Source organism: Sciurus carolinensis, chromosome 17, assembly GCF_902686445.1.
Source record: "Sciurus carolinensis chromosome 17, mSciCar1.2, whole genome shotgun sequence".
NCBI lineage: Eukaryota > Metazoa > Chordata > Mammalia > Rodentia > Sciuridae > Sciurus > Sciurus carolinensis.
The window spans coordinates 38,483,337-38,500,787 of NC_062229.1; the positions used below are offsets into that span (position 1 = coordinate 38,483,337).

The window sequence follows — 17,451 nt, forward strand, 5'->3', positions numbered from 1 at the left end:
AGATTTTCATTCTGAAAACTTATATCATACATGAGTTGTGTTATATGGCAGGCTTCTTGGCAGTTACTGGGAGTGAATGGCAAGTATTTAATGCATAATATTAATCCATTTATTCAGAAACTGGTTAGAATTTATTTTAAATCAAATCTATTAGATGAAATCGTAGATTTGGAAATACACTAATCACTTAATTATTCTGTTTGGTCTCCCTAGCTGGTACCTTAATTGGTCTTCAGCCACTCAACCCTCTTTGCTTCCTAATAAGACTTACTCGGACAGACACTAAATGGTTTTATTGCTCATTAGTGATACTGATGGAAGGCAAAGCCAACATGGTCTTAGTGATAAAATTAAGATCCTGTCATTATTTTGTAAGTTTTTACAGTAAAGTGTCTTCAATTCAGAAATTTTTGTAGATTTGAATGGAGTTACTGTTTTAGACATAATGTTTGAAGATTATTCATGATTTTGAAGATGCATTGAAAACTTCCTCATCCCTTTTCTCTATTGCATCAATTTACAACTACTTTAAATAATTAGGTCCTGCAACAAAATGACACTCTAAGTGAATTCTGCCGCTGCTCATGGTGCTTGATGCATAACAATAGAAATGATATGCTCAGCAAAGTGTTAATAAGGTCCTACTGATAAGAACTACATATTCTACATAACATTACAATAGAGAGAAGGGCAGTGTGGTATTTCCTCCAGGCAAGAAGCAAACAAGTTATTCCAAAAGGGACAATAGAATAGACCAGGAAACTCTCTTTTCTATTTATTCTCATCATAGTCATTTTTTTTAATATGAAAAAGAAAAAAAAAAAAAAAAAAAACGAAGTGAAAGTTTAGCACAGTAACAGTACCACTGGCAAAAAGTTAAAATAGAGACGGGATTTCAATGTAATTAGGCAGGACTATTGTCAGGAAAACAGAATTCATCATTGCACTGGACCAGAATGAGTTATTTAAAGAGATAATGATTAGGCCGGCAGGATAACACCTTGCAAAGTAAGCAGTCTTGGAAAAATGCTTCCAAAAAGTAGCTGGTATATTGCTCATTTAAGTTTCATGCTCTTCAGAACATTTAACATGCTCTTTCTCTCTTCCCATTTCCTGCTATTTAGACAGATATGTGTGCATAAATGATTTTTCTAAAAAATTAAGAAAATATGTAGTGACATCCCTCAAGGTTTTCCTCCATGTTGGCTGCATGTTTGTTCAGCTGGAGATGTGCACCCCCGACACACACACCCTTGGGAAGCTCAGTGTAAGAAAATACAAGTATGAAGGTCATTCACTTCATGGAATTTTACCCTCCAAAGAACATTAATTGAGAACTTACACTAAGCTAAGCACATAGCCCTTAATGCTACAAAACAAGAAATGAGCATAGTTTGGAAAAGTCAGAATTAGATAAGATTTTTAAAAAAACTTTTTTTTTTGGTTTCAGTTGTGATGGACATAATGTCTTTATTTTATTTTTATGTGGTGCTAAGGATCGAACCCAGGGCCTCACACATGCTAGGGGAATGCTGTACCACTGAGCCACAACCCCCACCCAAATAAGATTTTAAAAAGTTACTTCACCATTGTTCACACTTTTTAAACTGTTTCTATGAAGATTAGAATTTCAGGAGTGCCACTGTGTGAGATTAAATAATATAGTCTAAAGTATTCTTAAAAAGTCTTCCCATATTATAATCAGAAGTCTCCAATTATTTAGCTAAACATCATTTCCACTTTATTTCAGCCCAGGACAGGCTTGCACAAATTCGTATTTATCCAAGAACACAGTCTCAACAGTTACCTTCACCATGATGGTAATTCCCTATGCCTGTATGTCTTTGCTGGCATTGTGACTGCTCTATGTCCCTTCCATTTTCATCAACCATCCACCTCTTTATGTCAGCTCTACTGAAGCCAATCATGCCACTCATGGTATTATTTATTTATTTATTTATTATATTACCTTTTACCATATCTTTCTTGTTATCTGTAACACTGGCCCACTACTTGTCCGCTTCCACAAATCTTCATCAACCCAAAGTCATGAAAACAGCATATTTTGGTTCATGAAATTCACTTCACTCCTTTAGCTGGGTCTACCTTCCTCTATACCAAAAGTTCTGAATCAAAAAGGAATTCTACAACGCAATAATTAGAAGCTCAACTTTAATTTTCATTCCCCAAAAGCAGAGCCTAGGATAAGGTAGCTCATTTGGGAGCTGACACCAGAATGAGGGTATGATGGAAAAGAAAAATAAAGGCAGGGAAGAAAGGTAAAGCAATAAAGATGACCTCATGAGCATGTTGTCATTGTGGGCAAGAGCCCAAGGAACTACATAGATCATGACTCAGGCTTGACTGTCGAAAGGAGGACAGGCTGAATGTCTTCCCTAGGGGAAGTGATATCTCCCCAAAGCCTGCAGAAGACCTGTGTTGGTTGAGTAAACATTTCTAGATTCTTCCTGAGATGTAAAAGTGAAAAAAACTAGGTATATAGCTGAGGTGAGACGCTTTGAGGGCACACAAAGACTGCCTCTCTCAGCTGAAGCTGAAATCATAACAGCACGGGGTGCAAAATCTCTTTCAATTATATTTCGTCTCCTGAAGATGAATCTTCATCCTCTCCTTATCTAGAGTCTCATTATCTGATTTATGAATATAAATATCTTTGCCTTCTTTCTCTTATATGAGTTACCAACACATATCATGTTTACCTTCACAAAACCTATGTGGTTCCACAGAAAGGTTGAGACCAAAGGTTGATTGACCAGATCAGTTTTCCTAGAATTCACACAGATTCAAAGATGTCACTAGCCATAAATTTCTCTGGCTGCTCGGGGAAGTTCATTAATATTCTAATTGTTCTTCTTCCACCATAAAAAGGAATTATGTGTTTGATACATAGAAATCATTTAGAAGGCATCATTAACATTAAATATGAGAGGTTTGACAAAAAACTGCACTTAAATATTGCAAAAGTCCCTTTACTAAGGAGAAATCTAAACTAATACCGGATTGGGGATTGTAGTGTTTACAAAGTGTATTATGCAAATGAGATTTTAGTTTCATGAAGATGAAATACTTAAAGTGGGGCACTGTTTCACTTCAGCAAGACAATAAAGACATTTTTTGCCTAACTGTACACTGTAGTATTTTTCTATTTGTTACCTGCCTCTCCACAATAGTTGCATCTGAAGACTTAATAGACTGCTCAACTGAGAAAACACAAATTGTGACTCTCTTCAACATTTCCCACTCACAAAAATTATGAGTGAAATCTGGGCATGGTGGTGCGTGCCTGTAATCCCAGCAATTCAGGAGGCCGAGGCAAGAGAATCACAAGTTTAAAAATAAGTCTCAGAAATTTAGCGAGACCCTAAGCAACTTTGGGAGACCAAGTCTCTAAATAAAATATAAAAAGGGCTGGGAAAGTGGTTCAGTAGTTAAGCATCCCTGGGTTCATTCCCAGTATCCCCTCCAAAAAAATTATGATTGAAAACCAAATACTTTCAAATGTTTAAATAGTTTTCAATATAAGTACTATTTAAATAAGTTGTGGATATTTTACTCTGGGAGGACTTTTAAATTTAAACAAATATTTCTTCTCTTTGTGTTTTAAAAAAAAATTGTCACATTATATTTTTTCTTGCATGCTCCCATGAAGCATATGTATATGTGTGTTTGTGTGTGTTAAATGTAATACAATATACATACACACATATACATCTACAATTATATTTTTATTTGCCTTACAAAAATGCATCCATGCAAAATAGTAAAATTACTATGGTAAAGCATCAGGAAGGCACATAAGTTTTATTTTATAAAGTTTTATTTTTTTATAAAATGTAATCTCTGGTACTTCATTTTTTGTCCAAATTTCTATTGGTAACTGATCTATTAAATTGGAAAGGTCCTACAATGGTAAGTTCCCTCTCAGCCCTTCCCTAACTTCTTAGGGTTCAATTGGGATAAAAAGCAATTATCTAAAACTGAAAAAGTCATATCAGAAGTGGATTATTCCATTTTCTTCAGGAAAGACAGTTTTACTGATAGGAACATGTGCTTACAGGCAAAAGTCTAGTTTGAGAGCAAACCATGATTTATTTTTCTATAAGCCAGCCTGCATGTTCTGTTCATCAATACATGTCCTTACATGTGGAAGCCTTTTCCGCATGGTGCATTGCTCTGCTCCGGGGGCTCTTTGAAAGTGAGCCTTTCAAGTTCATGCCCTACAGATCCCTGAAGTGTCTGGGAACTTACCCTTTGCTTTCACCAGATATTTGAAAATGGAACGCTTTGGGGCTGCACAACATTGCTGTGCAATTCATTACAGGACAAAGAAATGTCTGGGGTTAGGCAGGCAAGCAACTAATGATCCTTCATTTTGTCCAGAAAGCATCAAGATCGATATGTAGGACATGCAACATTTATGGAACGCTGTGTTTTCTTTTTTCTCTAGGGGAGGGAGAATATCCTGGATGATCTTTTTCTGCTGATGGCAACAACACTCAAATGATTGACACTGTTTAACACCCTCCTCTGGCCTCTCCTTCCTACCTGCTAGTAGCAACACAGATGCCTGATTTTGTTAACTTCCTGTACCATTACACTCCTATTCAAAGCTTGATATTTGGCATTGATATTTAGCTTCACTGTGCCAGGTAATGAAAACCTGGGGATAACATTATAATCTAAAGTAAACAGGGTTAGTTTGGGGAGGCTCTAAGAGGCAATAATGATCCATGTTATACTCACTAAAATTAGACATTTTATGAAAAAATTGGAGGAGTCCAGTGAGAAAGCAAGATCCAAAAGAAGGTATCTATAAAGTTCCCTCCCAACTCACATAATCTGTCAGGAATTAAAACTCAATACCAACATCTATCATCTTTAATGAGAAAATTATTCCTACGATGATTCAAATCAAAATGGTGCCAGCAACATAAATGTGGTCAATGTTCTATCTCCTTGCAAAAGTCCTAAACTGTGAAGTTTTAGGATTTGAAATTCAGAGATTCTGGGCACCATGGTGCATGCCTGTCATCCCAGCGGCTCAGGAGATTAAGGCAAGAAGATTGCAAGTTCAAAGTCCAGCCTCGGCAACATAGCAAGGCCCTAAGCAACTTAGGGTGATCCTGCCTCAAAATAAAATATAAAAAGGGCTGTGGATGCAGCTCAGTGGTTAAATACTCCTAGGTTCAATCCTTGGTACCAAGGGGGAATAAAAAAGAAAGAAAGAGAGAAAGAGAGAGAAAGAGAAATTAATTTAAGGCAAAATGTCAAAATTTTGGGGTTGAAGTAGTTATTTTTCTTGTTATTTCATAGAAATGGTATCCTAGGAGATTTGGAAACTATATGATCATCTCAGGAAAATAATTAGCTTTGCATATCCTGGGGGAAATAATCATTATTCTCTGGAGCAACAGAAATAAAATTGGCATTGTATTTGCTCAATAGCACATGCAGTATTTCCCCAACTCCTCCTGAAATGGAGAAGTCAGCAAGTGGATATGGCACTAACTGCTTGGTAGGTACTTACTTAAAGTAAGATTAAAAGCAGGCCTCTATTATGAAAAGAATCTGACTTATTTAACACGTAATCTTTTGGACACCAGTGTTATTACCTGAGAATCTCAGGCCATTATTGGATCATCATGGGTCCTTATTCACATAGTCTTCAAGCCATGCATCAAACACGCAGTTTTGCAAAACCATCAACTTCTGAACTCAAGCATGCTAAATTTTGGTAGTGCAGATTTTTGGATTTCTATTTTTGTTTTAGGTAGGTCAAATTGATTAATGTTGCTTTTAATTAGTACAATCACATCAAGGACAAGCTCACTAAAATACTATATTGAAATTGGTGAGGAAAATGGTCACTTTAAAAAAATATGTCAAAGGACTGTCTCCAAATGATATTCCACTTTCTGTCTTCAAGATGGAATAAAAACTGGATTAAGATATGAATTTCTGAAAATTAGATTTCAATGATATCTAACAAATAAGCAATAAGGATGAATAAAGACAGATACCATACCCAAATTTGATTATACCAGCCCTGACTCAGAAATGATACCAATAAAGGTGTTTTACTACTGTGTCTTCCATAATACCCATATCTTACCTTATGTCCTCTTTTATTTCATATCACATTTACATATCAATGATTAAATATCTTTAGTTAGCATCTGAACCTTTTATTAAACTCTATTTGACTTCCAAAGTGATGCATAAACAATTAAATTTGAGAATAGATGATGATCAATATTGTATATTTAATTCTATTATATGGAGTGCAAAGCTCATAAAGTTATATCTCTAAGAGTTTTATAACTGAGTATCATTTTTTTTCAAGCTCCCATGAGATCTAAGTGAGGAGAAACTCATAACCAAGTTCCTGCTATTCACAATGTTTCCATTGGGTGTAGCTATGATATTAGATAGGTTAATGTCACAGTCTGTTTATTCAAAAAGGACGCCCGGACATTTGCGGATTTGCAGTGACATTCTTTGTCTTAAGCATTAAATTGTATTAGTCAACTGTATGTTCTATGGGGAAAACCAAACAAAACATTTTCAAATCAATTGGGTCAAGAAATATTTCAATGTCTTTTTCCAAAAAGGAATCCAAAAAGTGAAAACCTGTGTTAAAACTTTAATCAACAATAATTTCCACATAGTTTTCTTGCTTTTCAAATTTTTTACATAAAAATATAATTCATACCTAGTTTGAATGTCTGCTGCATAGACAGGCATCTGTTGTATCAACTGGGATAAATAAGAGGAAAATCCACTAACAATGCAATTCCTTTATTCAATGACAGGTCTGAGCAGAGTGTCTTAAAATGTCTGTTTATGCTAACAGGAAAAAAAAAAACAAAACAGTATTTCTCCTAAAATGCAAGGGCAGCTTACATGCTGAGATGAAAACTGCTAACTCCTTTCTTAACAACACCATATGTCTCCAATTGGATCATAATACAGTCAGTTCTCGAGGGGATGTTATGCATGGGAGCTAACCAAATTGAGGCAAAGTCTCTGCTCTATGTTCAATCTCTGATTAACCAGTCATCAGCTTTTTTGGGTCTTCCATATCAACCAGTATCAGCATGAAGGGTCTTCCTGTTTTTCTGACCACCCGCCACAAACTCATTAAAACACAACAAAACAAAACAAAAGCCAAAAACCCCTGACTCTTCCACAAGAACAATTTTCTTTTTGTCCATATTTCCTCTCTATATAACCTTAAGCTATTATAAGGAACAGAAATGCTCAGCCCCATACTCTTTAAAGGTTTGAACAGCATGCCTTGTGGCACAAACACTTTTGAAATAATTTTTTTTTTTCCTTCTGAGAATCATCATACTCTAAAGAGCAAAAAATAAACCAACATTCATTGTTCAGATTTTTACTCATTGGAATTTTTCTGTTTAACCCTTCATTCAATCTTTAAAGTTTTTTATGCATTAGTGAACGTTACATTTTAAAATTAACTTACCTACTATCAATTACAATGTAGGTTACTGCCAGATTAATATCAAGTTGAGGCATTTATAATCCTGATACACATGATATATTTGATTTTTTCTATGCTGAATGTAACTCTTGAGAGCATAAAGTTTTATCTTTTTTATAATGTTTATAGAACCTTAAGAATTTGCCTGAAAATTCCTCATGTGAAATGCCATGGGGTAGTCTAGTTTAGAACTTCTCAAACTACCTCTAATGAATGGACAGTATTTTTTTTCAAGTTTCAGTCTGTCAGTAATTGATATTTTTGTAAGATATAAAATTATGCATTCAGATTTCCTGACAGTGTCAAATTGCCATAAATGTTTCTAATTGCTTACTTTCTTTTCAGTACTTTTCTTGTCACGAACTTGTAGGAAATGCTTGGGACCTGGCATCAATCTGTGGACTACACTGCAAATATCACTGCTTAGATATTTTATGAACTACAAATCAAGGTGTCAACATTAATGATAAGAACTATAAACTTCCCTCATTTTTAAAATGCACTCTTTGTCGATGTACTTTGCTATGTTTTCTTCCAATTCACTTTAGGCCAAGAAAAGATTCAAAAGAAAGGTCAAAGAATATTCACCAAGAAACTTTTGAAAAAGATGAGTTACTATATAGTATTTAATAAAACACATTTTTAAAAGCAAACTTTTTCTTCCCAGTGACCAGTGAAGGGCCTTACCATGTACTCATTTTAAAAATAACAATAATTCTAGGTACTATTTAGCAATTTCTTAATGTCATTTCTTACCTGGGATGCCTGGTGGTGTTTTCAGATATTTTCCATTAAAATGTTGAATTACCACTTCACATTTTTCAGTAGACTCCATTCTGGCAAAAGAAAGTAAACAGGGGATCATATACTTTTGTCAAGTTATGCATATCCGAAAAGTACAGGATAGAGGGAAAGAGGGAGAGAGAGGAAGAGAGAGAGGGAGAGAGAAAGGGGAGAGAAAGGGGGAGAGAGGAGGAGGAGGAGGAGGAGAAAGGAAGAAAGGGGGGGGGGAGAGGGGGGAGGAAGAAGGCAGGAAGGAAAGAAACAAGAAAACAAAAAGGCAATGGAAAGGTTTGAGAAATCCACTCTTACTGTCAACTTTCACCATGACCCTAATGACCAGCTGATATAGAACATCACAAAGTCATCTTTGCTGAAAAGTATCATTCTCTGTAGGGAAAACTGCTCACTTGGATGGCTCTGTGCTGAGTCCTCACCCTGAGGTAGCTCAGAGACATTATCTTACTTAATTCACCCAAGGATGTTTGGCAACTGAAAATGTTCCATATATCCCTATTGAATGAATGAATTAGCAAGTCTGAAAGGTAGGTCCTATCAACAAGGGCACTCAGGTTTGAAGACAGGAACTACCTTTCTAATAAGTGGTAGAATCAGCATTTGAACTGATCCCCATCCAATACTAAAGTCTGTTCTATAACTGCTAAGCCATAACATGGAAGAAATCACAAAGTAAGGTGAGGAGACATGTCTTATTTAAACAGCTCTTAGCACACAGCAGTGACTAACACAGGAGGGTAGTCACATCAGCATCATGACATTCTTGTTGAAGACACACTATGTGAAAGATACCCAAAGAGTTATTTGGGGTGCTGCATATGGGAGAAGGATAGAAATACACAAACCCAAGGTCTTGAACTTTCTTACTTTTGAAATGTAATCTCTTTAGTACTAGAACACCAATATTCCTCCACTGGGGTTCTCATGCAAAATTTTGGCATCTCAAATACAATAAAAGGAATGAATGTTTTGAGTCATACTATCACAATTCCAATTTTGGCAGTGTTGCCATGTCTCAAGTACGGGAGCACTTGCAACAATGTTTAAATAATGAATTATATCTGCATTTTGTTTTATAAAACTAAATAGAGAAAAATTAAGTTGATTCTGATGAAAGGAAATGAATTCATATGAAGAGTAAACTAGAGGCAAAAATAAGCTTAAGAAATAGCAGACATACTCATGCAAAAAAAATGTGCATGAAATGTGTGAAATTTGTCCAAAAGGCAAAGTATAATTTTAGATTTTCTGCTATGTTATTAATATGAGCTTTCTTGGAATAGAGCCCCTCAATACAAGTCGTCAAATGTTCCTATACCTAAATTTTATGTGTGTTTTCAGAACCACATTACATGTAGAGGAAACAAGATAAGGAAAAAAATATGTTAACAAATGCCAAATAAGTAATACATATTTATTGTAGCTACAAGAATTTAAATATGAGAGGAATCTTGAAACCCAGGAAAATGCTGAGAATTGGGCACAGAGGTAGGAAAGGCCTTTGGATAATGCACACACTGAGCTGGGCAGGGAGAGGGCCTGGCGCCTCTGTGCAATGAGGCAGAGGAAACTGGCCACATGATGGAGTAGAAGGTTCAACTGGGAACTTTTAGTGACAGATTGGGAGATATAAACAGGGTATCTGTGTCGCCTGGGTAAACAAATTTAAAGATCATATTAGAAGCTCCACTGGAGAACTGTAATTATTTTCTGCCAAATCTTTAAAGTTTGTTTTCAGATGTACATTTGTGATGGATGAGATAAAATCTGCCTATATTGCTACAGGTGGCAAATCTCTAGCACCAACCAGGACTGACCTCATGGGCTTGATACCTGTATCTGTACACAGAGCTCTCCCATAGAGCAACCTGCATTTGATTGAAAGCTCTGCTGTCACCGTCTTAAAATTCTTGATTTTTTTTTTTTTTTTTTTAGCAAGGGGCTCCACATTATCATTTTTTACTGGGCCCCATGACTTATGTTGTTGATCTAACTTAGTACAAGAAACCAATTCAATAGGCCATTATTCATTTTATCAGATGACACAAAAGAGCCACATAAATATTATTTGGAGAAAATCTTAAGATCAAGGTGATGCATAAATAAAAATAGCTAAATTTCATAATATGGAGTTTTAATAAAGAACAGAGATAGCATTGTGTTCACTACATAATCACAAGTTCCCCCAAAACAAAAGGTATTTTAATAAGAAAGATAAGATGCATCTTTCCTTATCCCAAATATTCAGGACTAGCTAAATATAATTTTCCCAACTCTTTTAAGTTGGCTTTCCAGTGGAATCTTTTATTATAAGTCTTCCAATTTGTTCCATGTTTTTCTTTTTTTTTTTGTAGGCAGGAAACTTCCATTTCTAGGAACAAATGAATTCTAACTCCGTTCTGTCTTCCCACAGGATCTACTATCTATTGTCTCAGGGAAAATAACCTTTCCTCCTAGCAGAGACATGAATGGAAGAGGAAATGTAAGCCCTTAATTACTACAGATGTTACTTTATGGAATTTTTATTCTAGGAGAGCTACAGAATGAAAAGCCTATGCCCGAGAGTCCCCTCTCTGCTCAATCTCTCTCTGGGTACTCATCCAGCTAAAAGGCAGTTAAGACTCTAAAGCTTGCTTGCAAAAGTCCTCAAATTGAGTCCTTTCTCTTTGTCTTAAAATGACATGAAATTCTAAAGAAAGACCCAAACTAGATGGGGGTTAGTGTTAGGTTGATTCTACATTGTGTGTTTTAGGGGATACAGAGGAAGCTAAGAAAGAAAATCAGGTGGCTAGCCCATTCCACCCACCTACAATATTTTTGTTCAGGTTTGAAAGCTTCCAGTCTTCCCTTCTGTATTCTAAATATGATCATCTTTTCTTAAAGCTGTTTTACAGCCGTTATCAGGCTGGATGGGGGCTGTTTCTATGAACACAAAGAGAGGAGCGTAGATTGTTCACTTTGGGTTCATTCAGATTTAACTAAGTGAAGTCTGCTGTGAGTCTTTAGAGACTCTTCTCTGAAAGAATAAATGCAATAAAAGTCTGTTTTCTGTAGCTGTCGGCATTTAGTGTCAAACCATGTTATACTGTACCACCCAGCAGTGACAATTTCATTTTCATGCATGGGGCACATTTTAACAAGACCAGTCCCGGCAAAGATGGCAATATAGGCATGGCCAAGGGGGAAAGGCTTAGTATTCCTCATACATTTTATGTGGAAACAGAACAAATGTGGGACCCAAAGAGGTCTGGGGAGGGGCGGTCAGTAGCAGCCTGTATTTGAATAACCATCTTAGGAAGAATGTGCCCATTTTCTTCTCAAGTTTCACAATTAAGGGCTCTGAAATGCCAGCGAGGGATATCTGAAATCTGGCACACACTTCAGTTGAAACTGACACTAGCATTATCAAGTGCGTCTGAAAAGACAGCACACCAGACACAGCTGCCTTTACATGTCCCTTTCAGACGGGCCACTGAATCACTACAAGTGCATCTATTCTTCCAAGGTGCTACCTGAGCCCCCTCACATTCCTCAGAACAGCTCGAGTGCTGGCCAACTGTTCACCTGACAATACATTAATTGGGCTCTTACAAGGCTCCAATCATTGTATGAAGCTTCAGGGTTTTCTGTTAGGTTGGCTTTTTAAATACAAATACACATTAAAGGTCCTGTTTGACATACTTTCTTGTCTCAGTGCTGAAGAATGACTGGCTTCAGTCATTTGAAATGTGCCATAGAATTGTGCCCCTCCCCCGTCCCCCAGCTGCCCCTTTTTTAAACAACAGCTAAGAGGAGCGGGTTTCACAGCCAATACAATTCCCACAGGCAAATTACATCAAATGAGCGCTTGATCCAATATTAGTAGAACGTTCTGTGTCAGACTTAACAGGCAGAGGTGGAAAAGTATTTTGCAAACCATTTGCAGCCTATCTATCTCATCTCAATAGGGAATCTCTCCGTTTATGATCTTAAAGCTACAAGCATTATTAACCATGTATTTAAAATAAATCCACTCTGTCATTTATTATGGTTAATTAGAGGCTTCCACTATTGTGAAATGTTTGTGGTTTTGCAATCACAGACTCTGTACAAATTATTGGCAACTTAGAGCATTCAATGTTGAAAGCCAAACATCCTCATATCTGGTAAGATTTACACAAAGAGTCAACATTAAAAAGATTTTTTTTAAGTACTAAAATGTGTACTCCTTCTAACATTTCATAAACAAATTATGTCATTTACTTTTTAGTCCAGCGTCCCCAGTGAGTACTAGGGACAAAGATGAATGGAAAAGTTGAAATTTTTCTTAAATTTTGCAATTTGTTTTCTTCCTGTCTGGTGCCTGATATTCTTAGGATACAAATGCATCATAAATGTGACATAGAAAAGTACAGGGTCTGCCCTGCTATCCTCTTTTGTAGCTATTTGGACATCTTGAAAGTGTCTTGCTCAGTATATAATGCATGCCTCTTAGGAAATTCAACTATGCCTAATATTTGACTAATGAAACCCCTCCCAAAGTTTTTGAAATCATTGAATTTTAGGACTGGAAATGGCCTTGGATGGACTTCTTCATTGTACAAATGAAGAAATCAACACTGGAACACTGTAATTGGCTTCCCTAAAGACTTGTTAGTGAATGAGCCTGGAAGAGGAGTTTGGTCTCTTGAGTCTCAATGCAGTTTATTTGAAAGAATTAGAGATCGTTGCTCACCAGTCATCCCTCAGGATTTCCTATGACTTACCTACTTTAATTTGCCTGAAGTTGGAAGAGACCTGCTGTCTCTACTCCATTGGCCACTATTAATTAGAGCAATCATTTTATAAGATGATGATATACCAAGATGTGATATGATATGATAAAAAAGTCACTTCGCCCCAGTGGCATTTTTCTAAAAATCCATATGTAATATAGGTCCTATCATGACAAAAACATCAAAAAACACAGGCCTGGAGTAATTTTCCAGGATGCAGAATCAGTACTATTCAAGGAGAACAAAAGAAGTCTGAGAAAATCCCAAGAGACCAGAGCAGGCTGGTGAGATGGGAAAACTAAAGTAACATGGTACACTTGATTGGAGTCTGAACCAAAAATTTTTATATTAATATGAAAATTGGTGACATCTAAGTAGAGTCTGTTGTTAACAATAATATGCCAATGTCAGTTAACAAATTAATTGTGCCATGGTAATGCAAAGTGTCAATAATAGTGGAAATTGATGTGTAGTACTGGAGAAATCTGTATTATCTTTACAACTTTTCTGTAAATGTAAACTGATTTCAAAACAAAAAACATTATTTAAAAAAAATAAATCACTAACATTAAAACTATCAGGACCATGTTTAAAATTTCCAGTGACTGGGTCTGAACTTGGGAGGTTCTGACTCAATTGCTTGGCTTGAAGTCCAGGCGCAAAGTTTTCAAAGCTGACCAGGTGATTCCATGTGCATCCATGGTTGGAAATTGTTGTTCTGGAGTTCTATGTCAGATATCTCAGCCTGGAAACTGTGGGCCAAATCCTGTTAACAGACATGCTTTGTTTGGAATGCAAAATCCTTTTGGAAAATCTGAAAGGCTTGTAAATGCTTAAAAATTGGGTGTCTTCACACAGAGATTTGGTTTTCTCACCAAAGGTGAGATTGTTGGAGCTATGTTTTCTGCATGGCAATCACTGCATAATTAAAAATATACTTGGTCTTTGCCCCAGGTTCCTGGCACAGAGCTCCTAAAACCTTGGAATTTCTTGACAGGAGTATCTTTTGTTATTCAGGACAGACTCTTTTCCACCCCAGCTAGGTTTATACTAATATGGTCACTGGGGGTAGGCCCTAGATAGCCTCAAACTGGGGGCTAGTTACCAGAAGACCAAGCAAGACCTGATTAATGAATTGAAATGTTTAGCCCAGTCTCCACCTTCTGAAGATTGGAGTTGGAGCTGGAGATGGACCACCTTCACCAATGGCCACCTCCATGACAACCTTTATGAAGTCTACACACAAGGTTTGGGGAGCTTCCAGGTTGGTGAACACATTGATGTTCTGGAAAGATTCGTTGAGCCCACAGAGGGCACAGAAGCTCAACATCCCTTCTCTTATACCTTGCCCATATGCATCTATTCAGTTTGGCTATCCCTGAGTCATAAAGTGTTTCCATGAATAATTTTAGTGAGCTATTGAGCCTGAGGGTGGTTTGTATTAACTTTCAAATAAGTAATTGTCCAGGTAGAATTGTGAGTATCCCAGACATCCTATTTGCAGCTGTTTTGGAACTGAGCCTTTATACCTGTAGAGCATGAGGATAACTCCAGGTAGGTAGTGTAAAAATTGAGAAGAACTGTAGGACATTCAGTCAGTGTCAGAGAGCTGGAGAACTGGTAAGGAAAAAAAAAAAAAAAAAAACATGTACTGATATCAGAAAAACCCACATATTTGGTGTCAAAACAGTGTCAGATAAAAAGATTCAGCAACCATGGGCTAGAGTTGAGAAGCAATTGCTTTCATTAAACAAAGCCAGCTTTTCCATCACTCCTATCAACCTGTAAAAATTGCTAATCCTAAATCAAAGTAGTAGGTGCTACTTATTACTGAACTTACAATTTTTTTTAAATAGTGGAGTCAAGAGGAAACAAATATTTAAATTAGTTTATGCCCATGTATTGGTGCTTTTCTGTTTGCCCCTCCCTTATACATCTTCTGCCTTGTTCTATGCCCCCAAGAAGCTGCATTTCCTTCGGTGGACTGTATCATCTGGTCTCTGTTACCTACCAGCTTTTTATTGGGTTCAGCCATTGTCGGTCTGAAGGGACATCAAGAAGCAAGATTAGAGTCTGGCTCCTCCACATTTTTTTTTTTAATCAGGGGTTGCCTCCCTTCCTGTCTACAGTTCTTCCAATCAACCCCTCCTCCAAAGCTCCAGGCTCCCACAGGGTTCTGGAACAATCCTCTACCCATTCCTTCATCCCTGTTGTGTGGTAAGTGCTTCCTCCTGCTCTCTGTTGACATCTCAACAATTCTCTTAACTCTCCCCACACTTCTGTATGTTCCAGTCTGTTTAGATGCATCATCTGGAGTGAACTTTTACTTCCTCCCAGCATCCTGCTTGGGTCCTCTATCAATAATGAAGGAAAAAAGATAACCTTAGAGGCTGTGTTTCAATATACATGTAATTAAACATTTTTCCTACATCAATCTGGAAACTACTTCTGGTAATTAGATTAGTTCATTACCCCATGCAGCACCCACACCTAGATGCATAATAATCTAAATTTGGTCACAGGTTAATGTTTCCAAAAGGAGCTTTGGTTAAATAAATGGAAGAAAATTAAATTTAAAAAGTGAAACTGAGATGAGGAGAAAATCAGTAAGTATAGAGCTAAGTATTGGTCTAGAAAAGTCCCAACATTGAATGCCTTAGAACAAAGAGATTATTTTTTTAAAGTTTTGTTTTAAAACCATTTAAGAGAGCTCAATCTCTTTGAGTGATAGGTATATTTTGTCCCAAGATGCTATTATCTATAATACCTCTTTCTCTCATTCTGTGGTTTAACAACTTTGTTTCTTTTCTGATTTCAAAATACACCAAACTTGACCCCACGTAGATGACTTATTTCCTTTCCTGTTTGCCAGGATTGCTCTCTTCCCTTCCCACCCATAAGAGGTTCTCATGGTTGGATGCTTCTTATCAATTACATGTCAGTTTAAATATTCCCTATTCAAAGGACTGCCTGTCCCTGATCCTTGCCCCATACACTGTATCACTGTCCCATGATTTTATGATTAGCCTGTTTTATTTTGATTTTATAATTCTTCAATATTATTCAATACTATAATTATAAGGTATTATTTGATTATGTATTACAAATTTATCGCCATCTCCCTAATCCAATAGAATATCAGTCCATGAAAGCAGATGTTTTCTCTTTGTGTACATTTCTGTATTATTGCACCTAGAACAGTTACTGGAATTTAGAAGGGTCCAAGACATATTTAATGGATGATAAATAAATGAGTGAATGAATAAATGCATTTTATATATCAGGAAAAGGCTCAGAGTATTTAAATAACTGGCCCAAGAACACAGGTAAGAAGTACAGAACTAAATCATGAACCAAGTTTTTTCTGATCTCTGAAAGAACTATGTTCTTAGCCACAAAAATGTAGAGAACAAATGGGTTGTACTAACTCCCAGAAAGCTGAACGTGTAGGAAACATACTACAGAAACTGACTCAAACTTAGAACCTAAAAGATATTGGGTTACATTTCCAAATCATTCTTCTCTATGGGCCAGAAGTAGACAACTTGCCTTAAACCCTCATAGCCTCTGGATGCTCCAAAAGTTCCTGCCATGCTTTGTATTTAGAATAGGTACAGGGCAGAGAGATCCTGTGGATCCTAAGCGTGTTGAATGGCTATGATTTTCAATCTGGTAATTAAGTTTCAGCTGGGTAAATGATTTTTTAGAACTTTCTTCTCATTCTACAAAGAGCAATAAAAATTTTTTTTAATTTATTTATTTTGATTCATTGTACACAAATAGGGTACAACTGTTGTTTCTCTGGTTGTACATGAAGTAGTCGCATCATTTGTGTAATCATACATGTACATAGGGTAATGATGTTTGTCTCATTCTGTTATTTTGCCTTCTCCCCACCCCTCCCACTCCTCTTTTTCCTCTATACAACCCATCATGCCTCCCTCCCACCCCCATTATGTATCAGCATCCACTTATCAGAGAAATCATTCGTCTTTGGTTTTTTGGGATTGGCTTATCTCACTTAGTGTGATATTCTCCAACTGCATCCATTTACCTGCAAATGCCATAACTTTATTCTTCTTTATGGCTGAATAATATTACATTGTGTATATATACCACTGTTTCTTTATCCATTCGTCAATTGAAGAGCATCTAGGTTGGTTCCACAATCTGGCTATGGTGAATTGAGCAACTATGAACATTGATGTGGCTGCATCACTGTAGTATGCTGATTTTAAGTCCTTTGGGTATAGGTCAAGGAGTGGGATAGTTGAGTCAAATGGTGGTTCCATTCCAAGTTTTCTAAGGAATCTCCACACTGCTTTCCAGAGTAGCTGCACTAATTTGCAACCCCACCAGCAATGTATGAGTGTA

General features: G+C 36.6%; 1 protein-coding gene across 8 annotated transcripts in view; it reads right to left on the bottom strand.

Annotated features, from left to right (window-relative positions):
• The window catches only part of Rbms3 (RNA binding motif single stranded interacting protein 3), a 662,520-nt gene that overhangs the window by 228,266 nt on the left and 416,803 nt on the right, over positions 1-17,451 (bottom strand). For all 8 annotated transcript variants that reach the window (XM_047530655.1, XM_047530658.1, XM_047530657.1 and 5 more), the window contains exon 6: positions 8,282-8,361. In XM_047530655.1, the coding sequence (XP_047386611.1) occupies positions 8,282-8,361 (80 nt within the window). The remainder of the gene's footprint in view (positions 1-8,281; positions 8,362-17,451) is intronic.